The 21466-nt window shown below is 50.1% G+C and overlaps 6 protein-coding genes across 6 annotated transcripts; 1 reads left to right on the forward strand and 5 right to left on the reverse strand.

The window, feature by feature from the left end:
• Window positions 1-157: 157 nt before the first annotated feature.
• Window positions 158-2665, reverse strand: N7484_006257 (SWAP/Surp domain-containing protein; the record flags this gene model as incomplete). The annotated part of the gene is made up of 1 exon (XM_057116675.1): window positions 158-2665. One exon carries the CDS (start codon window positions 2663-2665, stop codon window positions 158-160), a length of 2508 nt encoding a protein of 835 aa, XP_056972558.1.
• Window positions 2666-3670: 1005 nt separating this feature from the next.
• Window positions 3671-7461, reverse strand: N7484_006258 (uncharacterized protein; the record flags this gene model as incomplete). The annotated part of the gene is made up of 2 exons (XM_057116676.1): window positions 3671-6853; window positions 6901-7461. 2 exons carry the CDS (start codon window positions 7459-7461, stop codon window positions 3671-3673), a joined length of 3744 nt encoding a protein of 1247 aa, XP_056972559.1.
• Window positions 7462-8072: 611 nt separating this feature from the next.
• On the forward strand, window positions 8073-9212 carry N7484_006259 (DUF453 domain protein; the record flags this gene model as incomplete). The annotated part of the gene is made up of 1 exon (XM_057116677.1): window positions 8073-9212. The coding sequence occupies one exon, from the start codon at window positions 8073-8075 to the stop codon at window positions 9210-9212; it is 1140 nt and encodes a 379-aa protein (XP_056972560.1).
• A 233-nt stretch (window positions 9213-9445) lies between these two features.
• On the reverse strand, window positions 9446-12020 carry N7484_006260 (uncharacterized protein; the record flags this gene model as incomplete). The annotated part of the gene is made up of 4 exons (XM_057116678.1): window positions 9446-10736; window positions 10930-10989; window positions 11046-11950; window positions 12009-12020. The coding sequence occupies 4 exons, from the start codon at window positions 12018-12020 to the stop codon at window positions 9446-9448; spliced, it is 2268 nt and encodes a 755-aa protein (XP_056972561.1).
• Window positions 12021-12335: 315 nt separating this feature from the next.
• N7484_006261 (seipin) lies at window positions 12336-13583 on the reverse strand (the record flags this gene model as incomplete). Its single annotated transcript, XM_057116679.1, has 4 exons — window positions 12336-12702; window positions 12759-13214; window positions 13280-13464; window positions 13515-13583. The coding sequence occupies 4 exons, from the start codon at window positions 13581-13583 to the stop codon at window positions 12336-12338; spliced, it is 1077 nt and encodes a 358-aa protein (XP_056972562.1).
• A 489-nt stretch (window positions 13584-14072) lies between these two features.
• N7484_006262 (CCR4-NOT core subunit CDC39) lies at window positions 14073-21178 on the reverse strand (the record flags this gene model as incomplete). The annotated part of the gene is made up of 4 exons (XM_057116680.1): window positions 14073-14132; window positions 14194-20072; window positions 20135-20459; window positions 20519-21178. 4 exons carry the CDS (start codon window positions 21176-21178, stop codon window positions 14073-14075), a joined length of 6924 nt encoding a protein of 2307 aa, XP_056972563.1.
• Between the last annotated feature and the right edge of the window lie 288 nt (window positions 21179-21466).

Below are 21466 nucleotides of genomic sequence, written 5' to 3' on the forward strand. Positions count from 1 at the left end.
TCACGAGGGATCAAAGATGAATCGAGTAGTGCGCGTGCACTAGAAAAAAATGCTATGGTAGAACTTCTTGCCTGTCGTTTCAAGCAAGAATGATGGTAACATGTAGTTTTTGGTTTCATTTCAGTCGTTAATATCTAGCCTGATAATATCATTCGACTTATGCTGAGTCCTCCGCAAACATGTCTTCGGCTTTTGGCCTTGGCTTTCGAAGACGCCGAGATGCCAAGTCTGGTTCTTCAGATTCTGCTTTGGGCTGTGCAGATTCTTGGTCCTCAGAAATATCTTCGCCCAATTCTGGTTTGGTTTGCTCTATGGGCTGATCCTGCTCTGCGTCCTCCATGTCGCTGTCTTCCATGGGAACCCCATCAATGTCACTCATGGATTCATCTTCTGGAGCATTGATATTTGCAACATTTTCCTGGTTCTCGGTTGGGGTAGGATGACTCAAGTCCAATTTCCCAGGCATAGGCTCGTCGTCCACGGATTTCCAGCTACTCTTTCCTTTGAGGAAAGCGCTCTTCGCTTGTTCCGCCTTGACCTTCTCCTCCTCCCTCTGTTGCTCCTCCTCGGTGAGAGGCGGCTGCTCAAACATTTGGACGAAATGCCCATGACTGTCTTGTGGAAAGACACACCATCCTTCCCACAGATGTAGAAGAGTGCCAACACTGCGTTTCCATTTTTCGGCCTTCAGTCTGCCCCAGCTGAGGTCTTTCTCGAGTCGGCCGAGGTGCTCAAAGACCTTGTGGGAGCGAAGGGAGGATTCAAATATCTGCCGATATCTCCATGCGTGACGTATGCCGCTTGTTGCTGATGAAGAAAGAATATCGGAGACAATGTACAGTCCAACCAATTTAGCGGAGGACAAATCCATTTTTTTGGAAGACATGTTGACACCGTCTTTGTTATCGTTCTCCGGGTCTGCTGCGGCTTTTTCTAGTTCCCGGTCAGGGTTGGCTCCAGTGTATGCCAGCGGGGTCAAAATGTTCAAGACAATCATATCCACAACCTCGTCTGCCCCTGCGCCAGCATGTTCAATTGCAAATGAGGTAATCCGAGCAACATCACCTCGGCGGAGCTTAGCATGGGTTGTCGGCAATCGAGCCAAGAGATGAGTGAGCTTGGCCTTTTGCATTGGGTTCATGTAGCCAAGGCCGTCTTGTTGGGCACTGATTCCTTCAGGAGGTGGAGCTCCGCCATAATTTCGCCTCTCATCCTCATTGTCAGAATGCTCTTCATCTGAAGAATTGTAGTCCTCATCTGAAATAAACTCATCAAGATGTGTAGCATATTCAAATTTTATGCGACAATCGGGTGGGTTCCAGCTTGCTCCACCCTCGAAGATCGAAGCAAGCTTATCATTTTTGCGGCCGGGCTGGGGTTGCGTGACAGTCTGCCATAGCTTCCATCGGTAGTATACGCCACCTGGGCTCCTTGCATCCCAAATCCACGCCCATTTCTCATCCCTTTGCACCTCCGGTCGACTCATGAGCAAGGCCTCAAATTCGGGGCCGTGCTGTAAAAGGGCCTCCAATGTCTTGTGAATTAATCTTAGTTGTTTGATTTCCACCGGTACTCTGACTTCAACCTGCGTGGAAGGTGCAGCCCTTCCAAGATTAGGTCCATATGAGCTTGGAGGCGCGAAACCCCCGCGATGGGACCCGGGGGGTGGAGCGCGACTCAGGCGAGCCCCGTGGGTTGGCTGAATATTCTTTGCACCAAATGGGAGTAGGCTAGCAGTTGAGGAGCCAAGACCAGTTGAAATATTCGAAGTGACCGCTGCGGAAGAGAGGTGTCGAGACAGGGAGAGATGATATCCTCGGCCCAAATACTTGTTTTGAAGTGCACTGACCGCGTTATCGATATCAGAAGCAGCAGTATCACTCGCAAGGGTAACAATAGCCGCTGATGATTTTCGTTCTGTGGCGGTTTGGCTGGATGGGCGTGTGATGTGTACATTGTCAACTACTAGAGGAGAGGGGATCAATGCCTTTACCACTGATGGAGACGTTCCAGGCGGTAACGACGTTAGCTGCAGTGTCGGCTTAGCAGCTGCCCTTTCTAAACCTTTGACATCGGCTTTTCGGTGATCTTCATCGTCTGACGGGCTGTTGAATCCAGCCGGGGGACCAAGCGGACCTGTGGTTGTTTGATCGAATCCTAGGACACCTTGTGATGCATCGCGATTGCGCGATAGCGGCGCAAGCCCGTCGTGTGTTCGCTTGCCAGGCAACGAGTGTGGGGGCAGTCCTAGTGTGCCTGGGCCGCTGCTGCGTGGGCCGGAACTTGTGAAATGTCGTCGCGGTGGCCCCCCTCCTAATCCTCCACCCCGAGTCGCAAATGAGTTCGGCCGTGTATCAAGTGTCTTTGGCCCGGTAGGTGTGTCATCCTCAAATGATTTCACGAAGTCCTCGTAAACTGCTGCGGTTTCGGCCTTCTCCCGGGCGCGCTTGGCTTCGGCTTCGGCTTTTTGGCGCTCGAATAACGATTTCTTTGGTAGCGCAGAGAGTTTGGCGGAAATATCAGGAAATCCTTTCCCTTTTGGATCATCAGGCATGGTGAGTAGAAGCTGCTCCTGCAGCGGTAGGAAGCCTGCTTGCAGTCGACGTCGAAAGAAGAGGGTGTGGAGAAGGTGAAGCTGGTGTCCTTCCTGATTGGGAATGCCCATGGGCGGTGAGCAAAGCGGTCTCTCTTATCAGTCGTGCAGGTATTTGAGCCTCAACATCACTTCATCCGGGGAGACTGTACCGTGACCTTTTTTTAATAAAAGGCATCTTACAAATACAATCTGTTACCTATTTCATTGCAAGACCGGATGGTTTTCCTGAGAAACAATTCATTGTTGCAGAATTCCAAATACCGACTTGTGTAGATTAATCCCAAAGCCTGCTTCACGCTTTGGACTCGACCTGCCTCCTCATGGGTCTTCGGTTTAAACAAGGCCGAGCTAGTTCAAGGGGTTCGGAGAATGTTTAATTGGGTTTGACTGGACACTCAGAGCGAAACCAAAGACTGGGGCAAGAATGTGTTGAAGAATATGTTCGATATGTTGCCTTTTCAAACCTCGGGACTATTGAAGTCGAAGCTTCATCTAATTACTCTTATAGACTAAAATTTGAAGATAGCCTGTGTACACCAGCATATGACACCACTCGACTGATTAATAATTAGCTAAATACACTACCATACCGTGCTTTCATCCATGTCTCTGTTGCTCTTCCTCAACTGTCTCATCGCCCGTTTGCGGTGGTAGGCTTACTCTGACTTCCTTCTTCCATTTCAATCTCTTTACTCACTAGGATTGTGACATTGATCTCAGTTCTGCGACGCAATTCCATGCTATCTCTCTTGTAGATGTTCACGTAGATTGAGAAGACCAGGGCGAGAATGTAGCCCATCATGGTGATGGCCATGGCAGCTTTCGAATGGAGCGTTCAGACCCAGCATATACTAGCACGCTAATGAAGTTTGACCGATGCTGATTCAAGATTCAAGGTCTTGATATTCAAGCAAGTGATAAATATGGTATGCCAGTGAAAATCACCCCAATGCACCAAAGGGTTGACAGAGCTGTCATTCAAGAAAATTGAAACAAAGCCACCCGAGTGTCATTGATTTAAATCATATATGCAGGTTCGTCTAGAGCTACATACATAAGAGTCTCTTTCCTCCCCTATTTCGATCGTCTTTGAGCCCCATGTTGCAAAAGCAACGCAGTAATGTCATCCCATTCTGCCTTGCGAGCTGCTTGAAGGGCATTGAGAGGCGGCTCCTCCGAATTAGCATCTGCTCCGCTCTCAAGCAGCAACTCGACAACCTCATAATTGCCCTTGAAACAAGCTGTGAACAGAGCATTTCCATGCTCGTTATTCCTTCCTTTAGCATCAACGTTCGCCCCATTCTTGATCAATACTCGCACAATATCTAAATGGTCTTTTTCAGAAGCCTTCACCAGCGCATTGCTGGTTTCACCTTTTGCGTTGACATCTGCCCCATTATCAATCAGAAATTGTACAATCTCCAGACTGTGAGCGTAAGCAAGAGAGTTGCCATATTCTCGCTTGATGTTCACATCTGCCCCATATCTGACTAACAGCTGCACCATCTCGAAATTATTCTTTTCACAAGCAGTGTGGAGAGCAAAATCCGCTCCTTGCATATTGACATCTGCCCCCTTGTTCAGCAATAATTCCACCACATCGAAATGGTTTTTCCTGCAAGCGATCATGAGTGCTGTCTTCCCACCACCAAAGGTTCCTGACATCTTGTTGACATTGGCCCCACCCTCTATCAATACTTCAGCAAGATCCTTGTAGCCTGCTTCTGAAGCAATGAACAGAGGTGTCTCCTCCCCCATGAAGCCACCTCCAGGACTCGCATCTGCTCCATTCTTCAGTAAAAGCTTCACGACGCCAATATGTCGGCCCTGGGAAGCACCATGAATTGGATACTCCGTCCCAGCATTGCACAATGTGGTGTCAGCGCCATTCTCCAGCAGTAGCTGTACAATATCTTCCTGGCCTTGCGAAGAAGCAATATAAAGAGCAGTTTGACCGCTTGGTTGAGATTTTGGAGAGTTAGCACAGGCACTGTTGGAGAATAGAGAGACACCGTTGAAAGCAGGAGGGGCGTCAGGGCGACTTCGAGCGTTGACATGAGCATTGTTCTTCAATAAGAGCTCCACAATCTCTTTGTGGCCCTTTTCAGCTGCAGCAAAGAGAGCAGTCGGGTTCTGATACCCCTCGGCATCAATTTTTGCCCCATTCTCCAGCAGTTGTTTTGTCAAACAAGGAAGATTTGCGGAGGATGCATGTAATAAAGGAGGAGTTGTCTGACGCTTGAACCTCTTGTACCCGAGACGTCCACCGGTTATCATGGAGTAAAGCCCATCCCAGGCTTCATATGCCTGATTATTCTCCACAAAAGACACAATCTCTTCAAGGGCTTCAGTTTCGATAAGTCTTGCATGGTCGATCCAATATCGAGTAGAGTACAAGGCTAGGGGGAAGTCTGCCTTGAAGTTTTGGAGGATTTGAGAATTGTGGGCACTAAAAGCACCGTAACCCATAAGCTCACCCCAGAAAAACTCGGCATGTGTGAGTATCTCTCCAAGAACCTTCTTATCAAGACATGATAAAGAGCCCAGACAGATCAGCAACATCCGGCGGTGAGACCCGAGCATATCCAGCCGACCTTTCCATTCGCCGTATCGCTCTCGATGTGCGAGAAATTCCCGAGCTGTCTGGTGCATGAAGAACAGCTTCGATCCGTGAATATTCACAAGCAGTCCGCACAAGTCCTTCACAATGTCCTTGAAAACATCCGGCTCCCACATATCCGACACCAAGACTGGCTGAGAATCTTGCCTCGCCAGTTCTGTAGTCAAAGCCATGTTGGCTTCATCCAAAGTCAGAGGTTCCATTGCAGCCAGAAGAATTCGCAAAAGGGCCTCGGTACGCACCGGACTCTTGCTTCGGGCCAAGATCTTCTCATATGCCGCCGAAACCTGCTCGGGCAAATCCTCCAGAAGGGCTTCGACATCAGCCCGGCGGCCAAATTGACTCGGATTTTCCTCAATGATATGGAATGTGAGATGCAGCCAAAGATATGTACGATTTTCCATGCCTTTCAGTCGCTTCGAAATTCTTTCACGATCCTGAGCATTGAATGCACCCGCAATATCATTTAACCTGTAATCAATAACTCGGTCGATATCCTTGGCAATCTCCACTGATTTCTCATCCCCGTCAAAGCGAAGATATGCTACTGACTCAGGCGACTTTTTGAAAGAGACCTCCAAATGAGCATATGGGCGACTTGTGATCAGAAACTTGAGCTTCGAAGTTGAATGCGACTTGGGGAGAGAGTAGTACCCTCTCAAAGCCTCGATCAATTGTCGTGCACTACTCTCATTGCACTCGTCCAATGCATCAAGAACACAAACAACCTCTCCAGCCTCTGGCAGGCTAGAACATCGATTGAGAAGTCGCCATAGCTCAGAGAAGTTCTGTTTCAGTGACGCACCAAATCGTTTATGGCTATCGACTGCAGCTTTGATCAAAGTCCCAGTGGGATCTTGTATGAAGAGTTGATGGAGAATTGCACTCAAAGCGTTTGTAGCATGCATGCGGTTCTCGTCTCCATCATTGAAGAAGAAGTAACAAACGGTTGACGTGGCAGGGGTAATTGACAATCGGTTCTCGTCGATCAACGTGCGTGACAAGACTGATTTCCCACAACCTGGACCGGCAGTTATTCTCAAAAGACAGGAAGTATCGTTGTCGCGCCAATTGCGAAAGCTTTGGTCTTTGAAAAACCACTCGCATGTGTCCTGAACACGGAGTGGAATAACCTTCTTGTCATCCTCATATTGAGAAGCAAGATCATGCAAAAGGGCTGCCTGTTGCTGATCTTCATATATCTTTGAATTGGCATTTTGTCCCACTTCCAACACTTCTCGAATTTCTTCAAGAATGGCCCGCGACTCTCGAATTTCTTGTAGGGTACTGTCTCGGTTCTTACGAATTTCTTCTGCCTCGAGAGGATCAATATTGGTAATACAAACATTGCTCGCATTTCCAATATTTGTTGTCATTTCCTCCCAGTCATGAGCACCAGCGACATTCTCCCATGCGCGAGAGAGTTGAGCCTTGGAAAGATGGCATATAGCCCGCGCCTGGTATTCGATAATTTGAGAGTAGAGCTTCGCCAGGGGTTCTCTGAGGGCCTTGTACTCCTCTTGGTGCTTGGATTCGAGGAGTCTCTTCTCACAGATATCCCAGTATATTTGGATATCGCCAATTAGATTGAATCCTTTCAGCATCGCTTCGTTGTTTTTTATACCACTAGAAAGGAGCTTTCAAAGTTAGTAGTAACTTTGATGCTGGAAAGTCATGGACATACTGGGAGAACCAAGCAGACACCACCCCACGCTAGTGCAGCATATGGAAAACCGCTGACAGCGCTTTGGATTTTAGGAGCAACCCAGATGACAAACTTGATCAACTTTTCAGTTGGTTCTCGTATCGTCATATGCTTCCCTTGAATCGCGACTTGCCACTGTTTCTTCTTCTGTTCATCCTGTATATTCTTCACAACCGACTCTACCGACCGCGGCGCAGTAAAATCCACATCAATTGAGTCATTGCCTCCCATTGATCCTAGGTGTTTCTGATAGTCTGCCATGAGCGCGGGCTGTCTCTGCGCAACCATCTCATATGCCCAAGCCCAAAGATCGCCATTGTGTGACGAAACGGAATCCTGCGAGGAAACCAACGGATCATCCCTGCATTCTGGTGCGGGTTCGATGATTTTGGAGGATCTTTCGACGCTTGAAGAAACCGGGAAAGAACTAGCACGATTTAGGGCCCGGAGCCTTGTTCCTGGCCATGAGACCGTACCATTCTGGGATAGATTGGTTGCTTTCGACCTTGCCGAACGCTTCAGCTTCGTAATGATGCCCATTTTCTTGTTTCAAAGACACTTCGCGAGTGTTATACCCCAGGGGAAGGCTGTAATGGCTTATATGTCCCTGTTCAACAAGGCATGGTATGGCATGGAACATTTTAGGCAGGAAATATTTGCCAAAACAGCGTGGCCCCAAAGCTGCGGGGCTCATTGCCAGAGCAAAGCGCTTGCGTAGGAAGTACGAAAGTTCAGCAGCCAATTAGGGAGAGCTCTTCATGCGCAATTAGTTGGTCGGCGGTTAGCTAAAAAGAGGGGACATAGATGGACCATAATCGCCGATCTTTGCGGTGCAGATGACGATAAAGCATCGAGAATTGTTCTTCATTTGGAAATTCTTTGGAACCCAATCCTTTGTCAATTTAACCTTTAAACTTCACATTCCACGAATAATGGATGTTTCATTTTAGCGGGTGTGTTGCGAAGATGTTGTCTACCCTGCGGCAACGGACCGCTCCCGATGGTCCGATCGCGGGCAACCGAGAACCTTGGACAACGTTAAATCAACGAGATATCGAATCGATCGATGGCCATTTGCAGGCAAAATGCTTAGACTAGTACCTGGACGCCCGAGTACTAGGTCTCTGTTGCTTTCAAATAATCGACGCACCATGCATAAACAACAAGCCCTGCCGGCAGCCTACTACAGGGGCGGCACATCTCGAGCGGTCTTCTTCAAACAAGATGACCTTCCCCACGACAGAAAGGAATGGGACCCCATTTTACGCGGCGTAATTGGCAGCCCAGACCCGTACGGCCGCCAACTCGACGGGCTTGGTGGTGGCATCTCGAGCTTATCGAAAGTGTGCATCGTCGGCAAACCAACACACCCCGACGCGGATGTTGACTATACCTTCGTATCACTGGGAATCAAAAACATGGACGTTGACTATTCCAGCAACTGTGGAAACATGATAAGTGCCGTCGGGCCCTTTGCAGTCGATTCAGGGCTGTTCCCCTTGTCGCAGGATAATCTCGACTCAGTATCTATTCGCATCCATAACACCAATACCGGCAAGATCATTCACTCCTCATTCCCTGTTGTCGACGGTGAAGCTGCATCCGCCGGTGACTTCTCCATTGATGGAGTTGCGGGGACCGCGGCCCGTATCCAATTGGACTTTATCAACCCAGCTGGGTCGGTCACGGGTAAATTATTGCCGACAGGCCAAGCTATTGACACCTTCGATGACATCTCCGTGACTTGTATTGATGCTGCCAACCCTTGTGTCTTTGTCCAGGCTTCTGATCTTGGTGTGGATGGTAATTTGACTCCAGATGAGATCAATGCCCATCCTGATCTGCTATCGCGCTTAGATTCTATTCGGCGTCAGGCCGGTGTGAAAATGGGCATTGCAGAGACTCCTGTTGCTGTCCCAGGAAGTATACCCAAGATCTGTCTGGTCTCGGCGCCTTCTGCCTTTGATGCGAGAGATCTTGAGATGAAACAGACGTCCGGTCATGTCGATCTTCTTGCCCGGGCTTTGTCTGTTGGGCAGCCACATAAGGCAGTGCCTATCACTGTCGCTTTGGCTTTGGCTGCTGCTGCAAGGGTACTTGGGAGCACTGTTTCCCTTGCTGTTGCGGGTAAAGATCCTATTGACAACGCGGGTATCACAATTGGTCATGCTAGTGGGAACTTGTTAGTCGGTGCTAAATTCGACACAGCTGGTGCACTTGCATCGGCAACTGTATTTCGTACGGCCCGACGACTGTTCGAAGGGCGGATCTTTTGGACGAAAGAGTACTGAAAACGGGTTTAATACTTTGGATGTACGAGTAAAGATTGTGTAATGGCGAAGTTGCCAATATCAATGAGGCTTTCGGGTACAGACGCTGGCGCTTACTAGTCAGCTTAAAAAGAACAGGATCAGAGTGGCCTGATATAAGAGAATGACTCCAAACATAGGTACCAAGTACCGCTCAATTCAACTTTTGTATTAAAACTTTTAATATAAACAACACCCAGCCCCATCTAATCCTTCTATGCACGTCTACCAAGATCCAGATCCGCCACCAACTTCATGTCTCCCTTTCCGTCATTATCTCCCAGGCCAAAGAATGGCTTCACTGCAACATCGATCATCTCCTCAAACAACCGCCCAACAACAACCTCCTTAAGGTCCTCGCCCGTCTGTGCAAAGTCCGGGAAAGCATTCACCTCCAACAGGTACGTACATCCAGTGCTGTCAACCAAGAAATCAACACCGAACAACTCGAACGCATTCGGCAGCGTCTGGAAATGCACCATCATGCCCCGGGCTGCGGCTTCAAATACTTCGCCCGTGACGGCACAGATCTGTGAGAAGATCTGCTCTTTCCAGTCCGCGCTGAGACCCGGCACATGGTGATCGAGATCCCAGAAGCGGCGGACACTACCCTCATTAGAACTGCCGCCTTCTTGAAAGCAGGTGTTTGTGAGATGGCGGGCAAGGTCTTTGATTTCGTCTTCTTCTTCGTGGGGTGGGAAGTATTCCTTCGCGGCGAACAGGGCGAGCATCTCCTTGAAGACGTATACCTTCAGCGAGCCTGTGGCGAGGACATAAGTGCGGATGTGGAATTTTCTGTTTGAGGCCGAAGGGAGGAGAAGTGGGGGGTCGATGTAGGGTTGGGCGATGAAGTGGCGGAGCTGGGAGGTGACAACGCCTGCATCGTGTGGTGCATCGTCGGCATCTTCTTTCTCAGAGCCACTTTCTTCTTCGTCCGAATCCTCTTCCCATTCCTCGAAAATCTCTTGGAGCTGAGCTTCGCTGTTGAAGAGGCGGATTCCCTGACCGCGGTCACTCATGCCGGGCTTGAGGATCCACCACTCCCTCTCGGATTCAGGTCGCTCTTCGTTCTTGTCCAGGCTCTCGCGAAGCTCGTATGCTTCCAGTAACGCTTCATCGAGGAACTCGGCGTAGTCCAATTCAAAGTCGAATGCAGGCTTAACATGCTTCCGTAAGATGCTGTCCGGGTGCTTCGAAATCCAATTGGCCACAGTGTTGGAAAGGTAATGTTTGCGAATGAGGGCTTTCCGGATGACGTAGGCGTTTCCAAGGGAGGTTGACGACCTTGAGACCATGTGTTCAAAGTCAAGACGCTCGTATTCACGGTATTGGAAGACAGGTGCGGAAGACTCGGGCAACTCGGAGATCGATTGGATGCGTTGGAAATGAGCAGCATCACCCAAACGAGTAGCCAATGCTCTCTCCACGAGTTCTCCCACGTATGGAACGTCACAATCCACGATAGAGTACATCGTAGGCTGGCTAGTCTCGGGCTGGCTATCTGATCTACAAGAAACCCCCCTCCATCAGAATCGTCTCAAATAATATGCCAACATGAATTGCAAGAAAAACTTCATAAAACAATGGGAATAAGGGGGAGCATGAGGTCTATCAGCTATGCCAGATATCTAAAGCACAAGTACCCTGTACATCTGAAACAAAAGATCTTTGCAGCCATCATGTCTTAATCTGCACTCACAGCTTAATCTCACCCGTGATGCCGGGCGCATGCATAAAACTAGCCTTCAAAGGCGTGACACTATAAGAAATATGGTCAGTGAGAGGTAGATGCGTGCCTAGCGACAGTCAACTTACCTGGTCATTTGCTCTTTAACGGCCCAGCCGTCATTACCAGGAGCGCTTTCCTCGACGCTCTTATAGACATCCTGCAGGTCGGGTGCCCATTTGAAGTGCCTGTGTTGGAATCTCGACGGGCGCGACTTCTCACCACTTGCGGCATTAGCATCTTTCTTCTGTCCTTCCAACTCGCTCTTGATTCGCAATTCATGCTCTTGCAACTCTGGATCACCACCCTCAGCGGGGTCAGCAACCTCAAAACAGCTTCCAGATTTCCACTTATTAATTAGCATGTCTGTGTATAGGACCTTGTTCTGGCTAACACCAGGCTCCAGAGGAACATTGACACTGTAGAGGTCCACGCCGTCCACCCAGTTGGCGCAAAGATGCTCGATCACCTTGACCGAGTGCTTTGAAGCCTCTGCGATGACCACAGGGTCGTGGTTACGAGAGCTAAAGGCATAAGATAAGGCAATGGACGGCTTTCCACAGACAGCACCTTCCATGGCGCCACCAATAGTTCCGCTCGACAAGGCGAACAGCGCTGTGCTATTACGGCCATAGTTTGGACCGGAAACAACGACATCGACCGGTCCACGCTCCTGGAAGTAGTGGAAGAGACCGATCTGGACACAGCTTGCTGGAGTTGAGTCAATCAGGATCCATTCGTCACCGCCGTCATCGGGCTCGCCATTGCTACCCCGCGGTAGGTGATGCACTGTTCCATCTTCCTGGTGTAAAGTGCCCGGCCGGAAGTAGGTCGGTTTCACAGATGCGCCGACCAAGTGTGCTTTACCGATCCACGATCGCTGCTGGTGGGGGAGGATGACCGAGACTGTATGGCCGGCAGACTGGAGCCAGTGGACGAGGGAGTGCACGTACGGCGACGACTGGTTCGACGGTGGACCGTCGTCGTTAGTGACCTAGTATAAGAATATGTTAGTCTTGCCATGATTTTTGATGAGAATAGCATGTGCGAACCAGAATATGCATGGTGAGTACTGATCAATTGGTGAGTAGATGGAGGGGAAGAGATCGGAGATTTGCCCGCGCGGGGCGCTTTTTATCGGAACCTGAATCTGCATATCGCGATGTCATCATACTCGCGCCCAACTCAGGTACCAAGTACGTAGTATATAACAAAAACCCTGGAGTTTTTTTATTACTGTTTTTAATCTTTAGCCTACCGGTCTTGTGTGAATTCCTGGACATGATTCCAATGACTTGGCATTTATATAACGCAAGCAGCTTCTAAACTAGGGTATATCGAGCTGCACTAAAACAGGAGAAAGAACAAAGCACATCAGTCTAGCTGTCATATTCCGACAAATGACTCCGTCGTTTCTGCAAGCCTCGGCCTTCTGGATCCTCCAGTCCAGAGCCTATGCCCCCTTCATCACCAGCCAGATAGCTCTGTAACAAGGAGCTACTTCCTTCTTCCTCAGGCTCCTCCTTGACCTTGACAGCTCCTCTGGATGAGCCGATATCTTCAGTCTCAGACTCCTCTTTCACGTTGTCGTGTTCCTCATCTTTGATTTCGTCCGTCGATACAAGCTCGGGTCGCAAAACCAAATTCAGCAAGAACCAGGTTAGGCTAGCAGAAGCCATCGAGACGGTCCAGAACATGGAACTAAAAATCACAAAGGACGTGAGCTTCCAGCGATACATGAACCAGCTGTATTTGATGTTAGTTAAAGACCCCTAGAAGCAATATTCACATGGAAATCATACCGAAGTCCAGTAAAGCGCGCGCGAAATTCCACGCGTGCAGAGTATATTTGTAGCTTTCCATCGCTTTGGATTTCAAGACGCAAGCTCTGCGGCAGGTTTCGTGCGCCTCGTGCGAACTCAAGCTTCTCCATCATGGGTACCTCCAACGTCTCTGCTTCTCGACGCAAGCCAACGACATACAGGGGCAGGCGCGCCATTCTCCGCGCAACATCCACCATCGGTGAGCTATAAGTGAGGATGGCTGGGCGGCGCGACTGCGAGATCGGGTTCACGGAGCCGGTGGACTTGGGAAGCACGGAGCTCGTTTGAGGAGAATATAGGGTCAGATCAATCATGAAGTTGCCCACTTCCAGATTGGATGGCGTGCGGGGCATATCGAGAGCCACGGCAACATCGTACGGTTGCGAGGAAACGAATTCGGGATCGAGAGAGACTGTGCCCCATGGATTCGCATCGCTGTTGATGTGGGGTTTAAGTAAACGGCCGACAATGTCAAGCTGATGGGAACAAGTGCGTCCTACCCAAATTGCAGATGTACTTCACGGTCAACGCCGACCGTGGGTATGAACCTTAGGTAGAAGATCCCGTAAGCAATACCGGAAATCCCTACTAGGAGCAGTGTAGCGCCAATGAACAAGAGGGTGTTCAAATATATGCGGAAAGCGGTCTTGGAGAATAGCATGCGAAAAGGTGTCAAGAACGCGTCCTATCTTTCGTTAGGCACATTGATGAATAGCCGACCTGAAGAAAACATACCCAGATGACGACTTGAGAGGAGGGGCCCTCATATTCTGTCTCATCGTCCGTGTACTCCGAATCCGCCATCGTGAGGGGTTGTAGTGAAGGGGGAAGTGGAAGGTCGAAAACAAGTTCCTCGGCCCAATCAACCTTATCGCAGCTCTGAGATTACATACTGCAAAACACCACAGCCAACACATGCACATGCAGCGCTACAGACCCAATATAATACATAAGTACTAAATAATGATAGAATAATTTTAATTAGGAATCCCAAGCCGTCAATGCAGATCCCAACTCCCAGCTTTTACGATTTTATCATTACAGGTCGCAAACAGCCGCGAAAATAGAATCGTAGTATCTTAGGTCATGCGGAAATCGTGACACGAATAGGAAAAATGCATACCGTCCCTATGGCAAATCCCGGCCGTAACATGAGGCATAAAAAAAAGAAAACGTGAAAGCAATTAACCCCGTGAATAGAAAAAAGAGAAAAAGTACAATGAGGAGCCGAGTACGGTATGATCATGTCGTCTCGGAAGGTGTTCGGATGGAAGAGTGTAAGTCAGCTCATGCCTAAGGACGAGGGCTTTGCTGCTGAATGTGCTGGAGGAGGGCATCAAAAAGCCGACCAATCTGTTGCAGAGTCGTTAACATAGCTGTCAATTAGAGCGCGTAACATGGGAATGGATCGTACCTCGGGGGCCGCCTGGATGAAGGGAAGGCGGAAGAAAGAGTAGCTCTGGTTTTGGAGCAGCTCCTGCAAAGTAATGATCAAGCCCCAAGGGTGAGGACGGTGGACGATGAGGCGCTCCAAAAGCACTCGAATGATCTGCTGGCGGATGTCGGACTCATCCTGCTCGGGATAGTCGACACCAAACAGGCGCAGAATGGTGAAGCTGAAGAAGTAGGTGTGGCTATTAGGGTACCGCAGCTGGTTTGCCATCGCACTGAGGAGGTAGTATCGGGCCTCAGGCTGCATGGCTTGAGCGAGCTTCTCAAGAAGGGCCGCATGAGTCGAGTTCTCAAAAGCGCTGCGGATGTTGCTCTTAGAGGCTTGCTCCTCGGCAGCTTGCTGGCCAATGTACAAAACCAGCGCGTTCAGAAGAACAACGTCCACGTTGATAGGTACGTACAAAAGAGCAGTATCAGTGGACTCAGGGTTAGTGACAGCATCACAAAGCTGCTGGACAGTGGCTTCGGAGGCATTGCCGCTTTGGAGGATAGTATCGACAAGGTCTTTGATGTTCGCTTGCTCCAATGGTGCGGCAACATCACCTGCAATCTTAGGAATTTCCCGCATCTCTTGGATGCGTTCCACCTTGAGGCCTTCGCGGAAAGGATCCGGGAGCTTTTGGAAAGACGATGGGTAGGCACTGAGGACAAGATTGCGCAGCTGCGCACAGTGGGCGGGGATCACATTACAGAATTGGAAATGATTCTCGGCAACAAACTCCGGGAAATCGTGGTGCAGGATCAGCAAGATGCGAAGCACACCCTTGTACAAGTCCTTGGCAACATAAGAGATGTTAGCAGCCTTGAGTTGCTCGCCAATGTAGGAAAGCAGGGCTTGCATAATCTCGCAGTAGGGTGCCCAGCCTTCACGGTCTGGCATGTTGAGCATGTCCGACATGAAAACACGGTGTGAAACCAGAGCCAACCAGCCATGGACAAACCCAGGCATGTACTTGGGCTGAAGAGAGAGCAGGCGGTTGGCCAAGGCGAAGATCATGCCCTTGTGCTCCTCGTGGTGTTGGAAGCCGGCCAATGAGTATTCACAGAGGATCGTGGAGAACAAGCGGAAGAAAACGCGCTGGTTGAAGGCTTCACCTCGCATGACCTGATGGTGGTTGAGGACGAGAACCAGAGAAGAAAGGATGGAGCTGAAGTAGGCCGGCTTATTGGCCTTGACAGCACCGGTGTGCTCGCCCTGGAACTTGACAAGAAGAACGACGAGCTTGGCGAGGGCATCGATGTAAAGGAAAGCTTCATCGAGGCTACCATTGGGGTTCTGATACTCGTGTTCGAACATGCCCACAGAAATATCAATGCTGAGACGGAAAAACACGGCAGAGTCTTCGGGGTTGTTCATGACCTGCCGATTGTGCATATCCTGGAGGAAGGAATGGTATGTCCGATCAGTGGCACCGGAAGCTTTGTAAATGCCAATCCATTCGCTGAAAATGTACTCCATCTGGTCTCGCTTAGACCTGGCAGGATCAGTCAAAAGTGGATTGACGACTTCGGGAATGCCACCGTCACGCAGCTTGCGGACGATTTCCAAGGCAGGGGCCACATTTGCATCCTCAACAAGCCATTGGCTCATTGCTTCGAGGCTGCCAGAGAAGTCTGATCTAAGAGCTGCTGGCTCATCGTTGAGAAGCACACGGCTCATCAAATTATCAAGTAGTTCCAATGCGCGAACGTCCTTCTGGGCAATAAGACGACTCAGCACCATGTCAACACGACGGATATCTAAGAGACCAGCATCAATTAGGGCAACAGTGACGGGGATGTTGAACATGTGTTCATCATCAATCTCCGCCAAGAGCGCCCATGTGTAGCGTGCAATCAGCGTAGACATATCGCAAAGCTTGGCAAGTAGGTGCACAAGAACTTCGAGCTCCAAGGCGCCCGATGGCTGCGAGTACAGAGTGGTGCAAACCTTCAGAGAGGTTAATCGTGCCAGCTCTTCGCCATTTGGTGAGGCCAAAATGGTGCGCAAAGCCGTATTGTACTCTTGAAGAACAGCACTATCCCGGCCAAGGTCTTTGACACGTTCCTCTGAGGCCTCGCGAGTGGCTTGTTGCAGTCCAGCGATGAGAGACTCGACTTTCTCTCGCGGATTTTGGGTGTCGATGAAACCATTGGTGTGTACACCGCTGATTTGTGAAACAGCCTGCGCCTGGGGTGTCCGGTGAGGGACAGCAGGCTGCTCAGCGGGCGTAGAAAGGTTGGGGATAGCCGGGTACGATTCCTGGAGTACATCAGGAAGTTGACGGCCAGAATCAGCCGAAACATTCTGAGGGTGAACAGCGGCTGTGGTGCCTCGCGATTGGCGGGCAAACTCTTCATAGATGGCCAGTTGTTCCTTGTTGAGACCACCAGGGGTTTGGCGATAAGGCTCTGGAATGTAGAAACCCCAACGATTCATTGAAGGATCCATGAAGGCTTCATTGGGCCGAGTGGCAAGATGACGACGGCGCGCCTCCAACTGGGGTTCGACCATCTTCTCAATTTCAGGAAGCGACTTCTCTTCAGCGGCCTTCTCAACAATACCGCAAGCAGCATCCAGATTATCATTAACACACATCAGGATCAACCCTTCAGGCATAGGCTGATCCAAGACCTCTTGTTGGATCATTCGGATGTAATTGGTCATGCTGACCTTCAATGGCTCTTTGCAAGTGACCAGGGCGAGGCTTCCAGCAAGTTGTCGAGCCATGATGCCGGCGGCATGTCGCACCTTCTCCTCGTCGGGCTCCATGGCAAAGTCCTTTGAGACAAGCTGGACAGTAGAGATGGAGGCAATGGTGACCGAGCGCTCCACAACGGGGGTAATGATTTCAGCAATGGCACGCTCCACTGCAGAAGTGACAATTGTTCTCAACACAGTAGCGTCCACCATGCTGTTCGCCGATGGAGGTAGAACAAGGATCTTTTCGAGGCTTGGCAAGGTTGACATGATGGCAGCAGGTGATAACCGTTCATTGCGGATTCCCTGGTTGATGGAAGTAAGGCCCATTTCTTCGAAAGCTTCAAGTCCTTCTGGAATCGCAGTCGCTGGTAGAACTTCATCGCTCTGGGAAGTGCGGTCTCTGATAATGACAGCGGGCTCAACTTTCTTATGATCAAGAGCAATTTCTTTGCATAACACCTCGATCTCAAACTTGTTGTTGAGTTTCAACTCAGCGAAGTGATAGAGCTCCAGTAAAAGCCCCAGAATATCCATCAGCCACGGATTGGGGGGCTTGAATACGGTGGATTTGGCAGCTTGGACAAGAACCTTGCAAGTGAATGGGATTGCGACCCCGAGGCGCTGAGCATCGTAGCCTTCCAAAAGCAAACCCTTGAAGTAAATGTTCTTGTGTTTGATCGGCTTGTCTTTGGCGATTGTCAACGAGCCAAGCCAGGCAGCGAGGTTTTTGAGATGGCCTCTTTCGGTAGAGGAGCTGACGGTAGCGTCGGAGTTCAACAGCTTGGAGACACTGACATAGGTCTCTCGAAGGACTTCCGCCCAGAGAATCCTATCTCCAATTCGATCAAGGAGATCAAGGTAGAGCTTCTGGAAGTTGGGTTGTAACTTGGCGCGCTCTTCCACCAGATATGCCGCAAACCATTGGTGATGTTGGTCACTCAATACTTCACGCAAATCCCGTAATTTTTCCTCGATGTTTTGTTCAGATACGTTGTTCAGTACGAACAAGATCTTGTCCTGCGTGTCCTCACTTGGGTCCTGATAAAGCTCTGACCGCAGTGGCGGGTCCACTGAAACGGAGCGGAATTTGAAGGAACTACCATCGACAGAGCGATCATCACTATCACCATTGGGCAAGGGAGACGGACGGATATTCCATTTTTCGGCCTCTCCATCAGCAATTTCCTTGCCTTGGGCTCGAAGAACCTCCTCGGCTTTCTGGAAAATTGGTGTGCCTTGCAAGGTTGGGATTTGAAGTAACAGATGGCAGAAGCCAGCCCATTCAGAGAGACGATCCATGAGCTGTTCAATCGCCTCTACACCGAATTTGAACATGGGGTTGTGGATTTCGTGCTCCCTGACGGCCTCCAGAATCATGCCGAGTCCAACTTTGAGCGTGATTCCATCAACCAAACGGAAATTGATAATACCACCAAACATGACCGCGGTCTTTGTGAGGGCATCAAGTGGGTATTCGTGGTAGCAGTGGTACTCATCGATGAGACCATGCACCATACAAGCGAAAAGTTCTTGCTCCTCGGGGTTGCGTGATGACTTATACTGCCGCATCAGCTCCAACATCTCCCTGAGTGAGAGCTCGTCATGGTACATCTTGCCGAACAATGCCTGCATCTGCTTGTCGATCACCTCCGGTAATGTGTTGCCATTTTCGCCATTGGCGTCGATGATGTCATCAAACCCTTCACCATAGTTGATCAATCGAGGGTAGGTCTGAATACAGATACGTTGAACAGGCGTGAGATTCTCACGATCTCCGACAAATTCTTCCAGGACTGAAAGAAGAGTGTAAACAGTTCTCACAGAAAGGCTAACCATTTGCGGAGTAGACTGTTCTTTCCGCTGCACATGTAGCTCATCCTCTGCCTTGATTCTCAAGAATTTGGACAGGAGGCTACCCATGTCAACCTGACCTTTCTGGGCAGTAATGCGAATCCACTGTCCCAAATCAAATGAGCCCCTACGATCAGAGTAACAAGCAAGATCCAGAGCAAGCCCATTGGTGAATCCAAGCAAATATTCCAGCCAACCGAAGTTGACAGCGTGCTCATATATCATTGCAGTCGATGTGGGGTCTTGGCTGAAAGCTGCAAACAGTTGCTCTGAAACCCATTGCCGATCCTGACGCCAGGCTCCATGGAGAGCAAGCTGGTAACCATCTTCTTGTTTTGATATGAACACCACGAAAGTTCGAAGAACGAAGCTTTGTTGAACATTCGACCAGGGCTGAGGAATAGCCAACGCAGAAATAAGAAAAACTGGAAGGTCAAACTGCACCACAGCCTTGATAAGCTGCTGGCTTTCTTTCGCAGCCCAGTGGGCCTGAGAAAACAGCGCCATATCAAAGACCGCTTTTATGGCATCCATGGACCGAAGAGGCGACTTAGCTGCACGCTCTCCCTGCAGCTTGACCATCTCTGGGGCGTCATCGAAGAAATCAGAAGGGAATGTCGCGCGGAAGTCGCGAATCTGAGATGGGTCGATACGGGAAGCAACTAAAGCCGTCAAGAATGAGATTTGAGTATCACGGTGATCCCATTCACCACCCCAAAGTTTCTGCACGTCCAGGGAAGGATTATCGACGGCGGCAGCAGAAAGCGCTGTATACAGCTTTTCAAATTGCCCCGGATCCACTCTCAGGCCCTCTCGGTCAAATTGCCGCAACACGAGGGACCAGTTGAGCTGCTTCTCGGCATAGGCGCTGATAAGAGTCTCCAACGAAAACTGTTGCCAGTACTGAGACAGAATCATGAAGAGGAGAGCACTAGCAAGAGTCTCTTCAGTCCAGCTGTCTGGGCCCGCCGCATTGATCAACTCGGTGATTGCCTCAACGTTGCTCGTTGCACGGGGTCCTTTAGAGTGGAGCTGTCGCACAAGAGTATAGCGGGGGTTCACGAAGTTGAACATTTGCAAAGCGGAGGAAACTTCGAATGGCATGTCCATGCCCAAGGTCTGATATCGCATGTTTGCTGCGTAGACCAGCTTTGCCTTAACATCGTCTGTGAAGTTTCGGGGAGGGTAAAGGATGAATCGTTCAATCGTCATCCCAAGGAAGGAGTTATGGAAATCCTTGTTTGCCTCGGAAGAAGTTGAGAGGCTGTGCAAAAACGGATTGAGGGAGTTCGAGAGAATCGCATCCGCTGAAAGGCGCAGAGGGGTTAGCAGGCTCATTCGAGCGATGCAAGGACGAGAGGAAACTTACCCTTGGCTCGGAGATCAGACTTGTTTGTCATCTTGAAAGCCAAAGCAAGAGCAACCTTCACAATTGGATCCAGACGGAAGTGATCCAGGAAGGTGGACAAATCGAAATCACGGAAGATGTCACCTTCGGATGTATCTACTGTCTCTGCGATCTTCTGGGATTGTTCTATGTCCGAGGAAACTTTCTGCATTTCCTGCACGAGAAGGGGGTAGTTGCCCGCATTTTCGACGGACTTATTCACTCCAGGAAAAATCTGGGGCGCGTTGCCTGTAAGAAGGCGGCGGAAGTATTTCGAGAAGACCTCCATGCCGTTCGATGTCACAAGCTGAAGTGATATAGGATTAGCCTCCTTCAGGAAGATAATTGGTGGAGCCTGAATTTTACCTTATGTATCTGAGCAGCCTTTGTCTCCCACTTTTCTTTGCCTTCCTTCTCCGTGATTGAGTCTAACAGGAGGAAGACTTGTGCAATCGAAATCTTGGTAAGCGACGATTGACTAGAATGGGCAGCTGCCGATCCAGGCTTGTCTGAAGCGAAGCCCGTGGGTGAATTCACAGTTGTGCCGGACGACAGTGGTGAAAAGGCGACACCTCTGGAAGAACCCGGCCCACCACCTCCCCCTGAGCCTCCACCACCCGTGATGGAACCTGTTGCTGAGGCGAAATAGGACCCAGCGGATGGGGTGTGTGATCGAAACTTGGGTGAAGAAAGCGACTGGGCTTGCTGCTGCGAGCCAGTCTGTAGCGAGGTGAATGGCGAGGGTGCGGGCTTGGGGCTACCGCCGGAAAGACCCCTGGTGGAGCTCAGAACGGCAGAGAAAGATGATGGTGTAGAGACCCCAGGGCCTGCGTCCAAGCCCCGGGAGGAAGCAGAGGGAGCGGGAGCGGAGGAGAGGTTGGTCGCGAGAGGAGTTAACCCACGACGAATGCCGGACTGCGACGCGGACCTACCCCAGGCACCAATCTCAGTCCTGGTCGAAGAAGGTTTATCGGTGCCAGAAGCAATCGACGATTGGGCGGAAGGGTGAGGGGGAGGGAAGGTCATCTAGGAGACGCGATCATTTGATCTGGAGGGTCCAACGACAGATTTTTAAGCGGGCGGGCGCAGTTGACACGATCGATAAGATCGACCGAAGGATAATCTGATGCGATATCGTGAGAATCGGGGGGTGAAAGAAGAGGGTTGGGGAGTGGAATGGGAGAATGGATGGCGATGGAGGAGAGGTTGGAGGAATGGTGCGTCAAGGTGCGAGGTGTCGGAAGCGTTGGTGCCTCAGGTGTCACGAGGGAGGAGCTTAGGCGTGAACATACACAGTTGGGCACGTCGCTGGCC

Source organism: Penicillium longicatenatum (assembly GCF_028827895.1).
Source record: "Penicillium longicatenatum strain IBT 33135 chromosome Unknown contig_3_segment0_segment0, whole genome shotgun sequence".
Taxonomy (NCBI): domain Eukaryota; kingdom Fungi; phylum Ascomycota; class Eurotiomycetes; order Eurotiales; family Aspergillaceae; genus Penicillium; species Penicillium longicatenatum.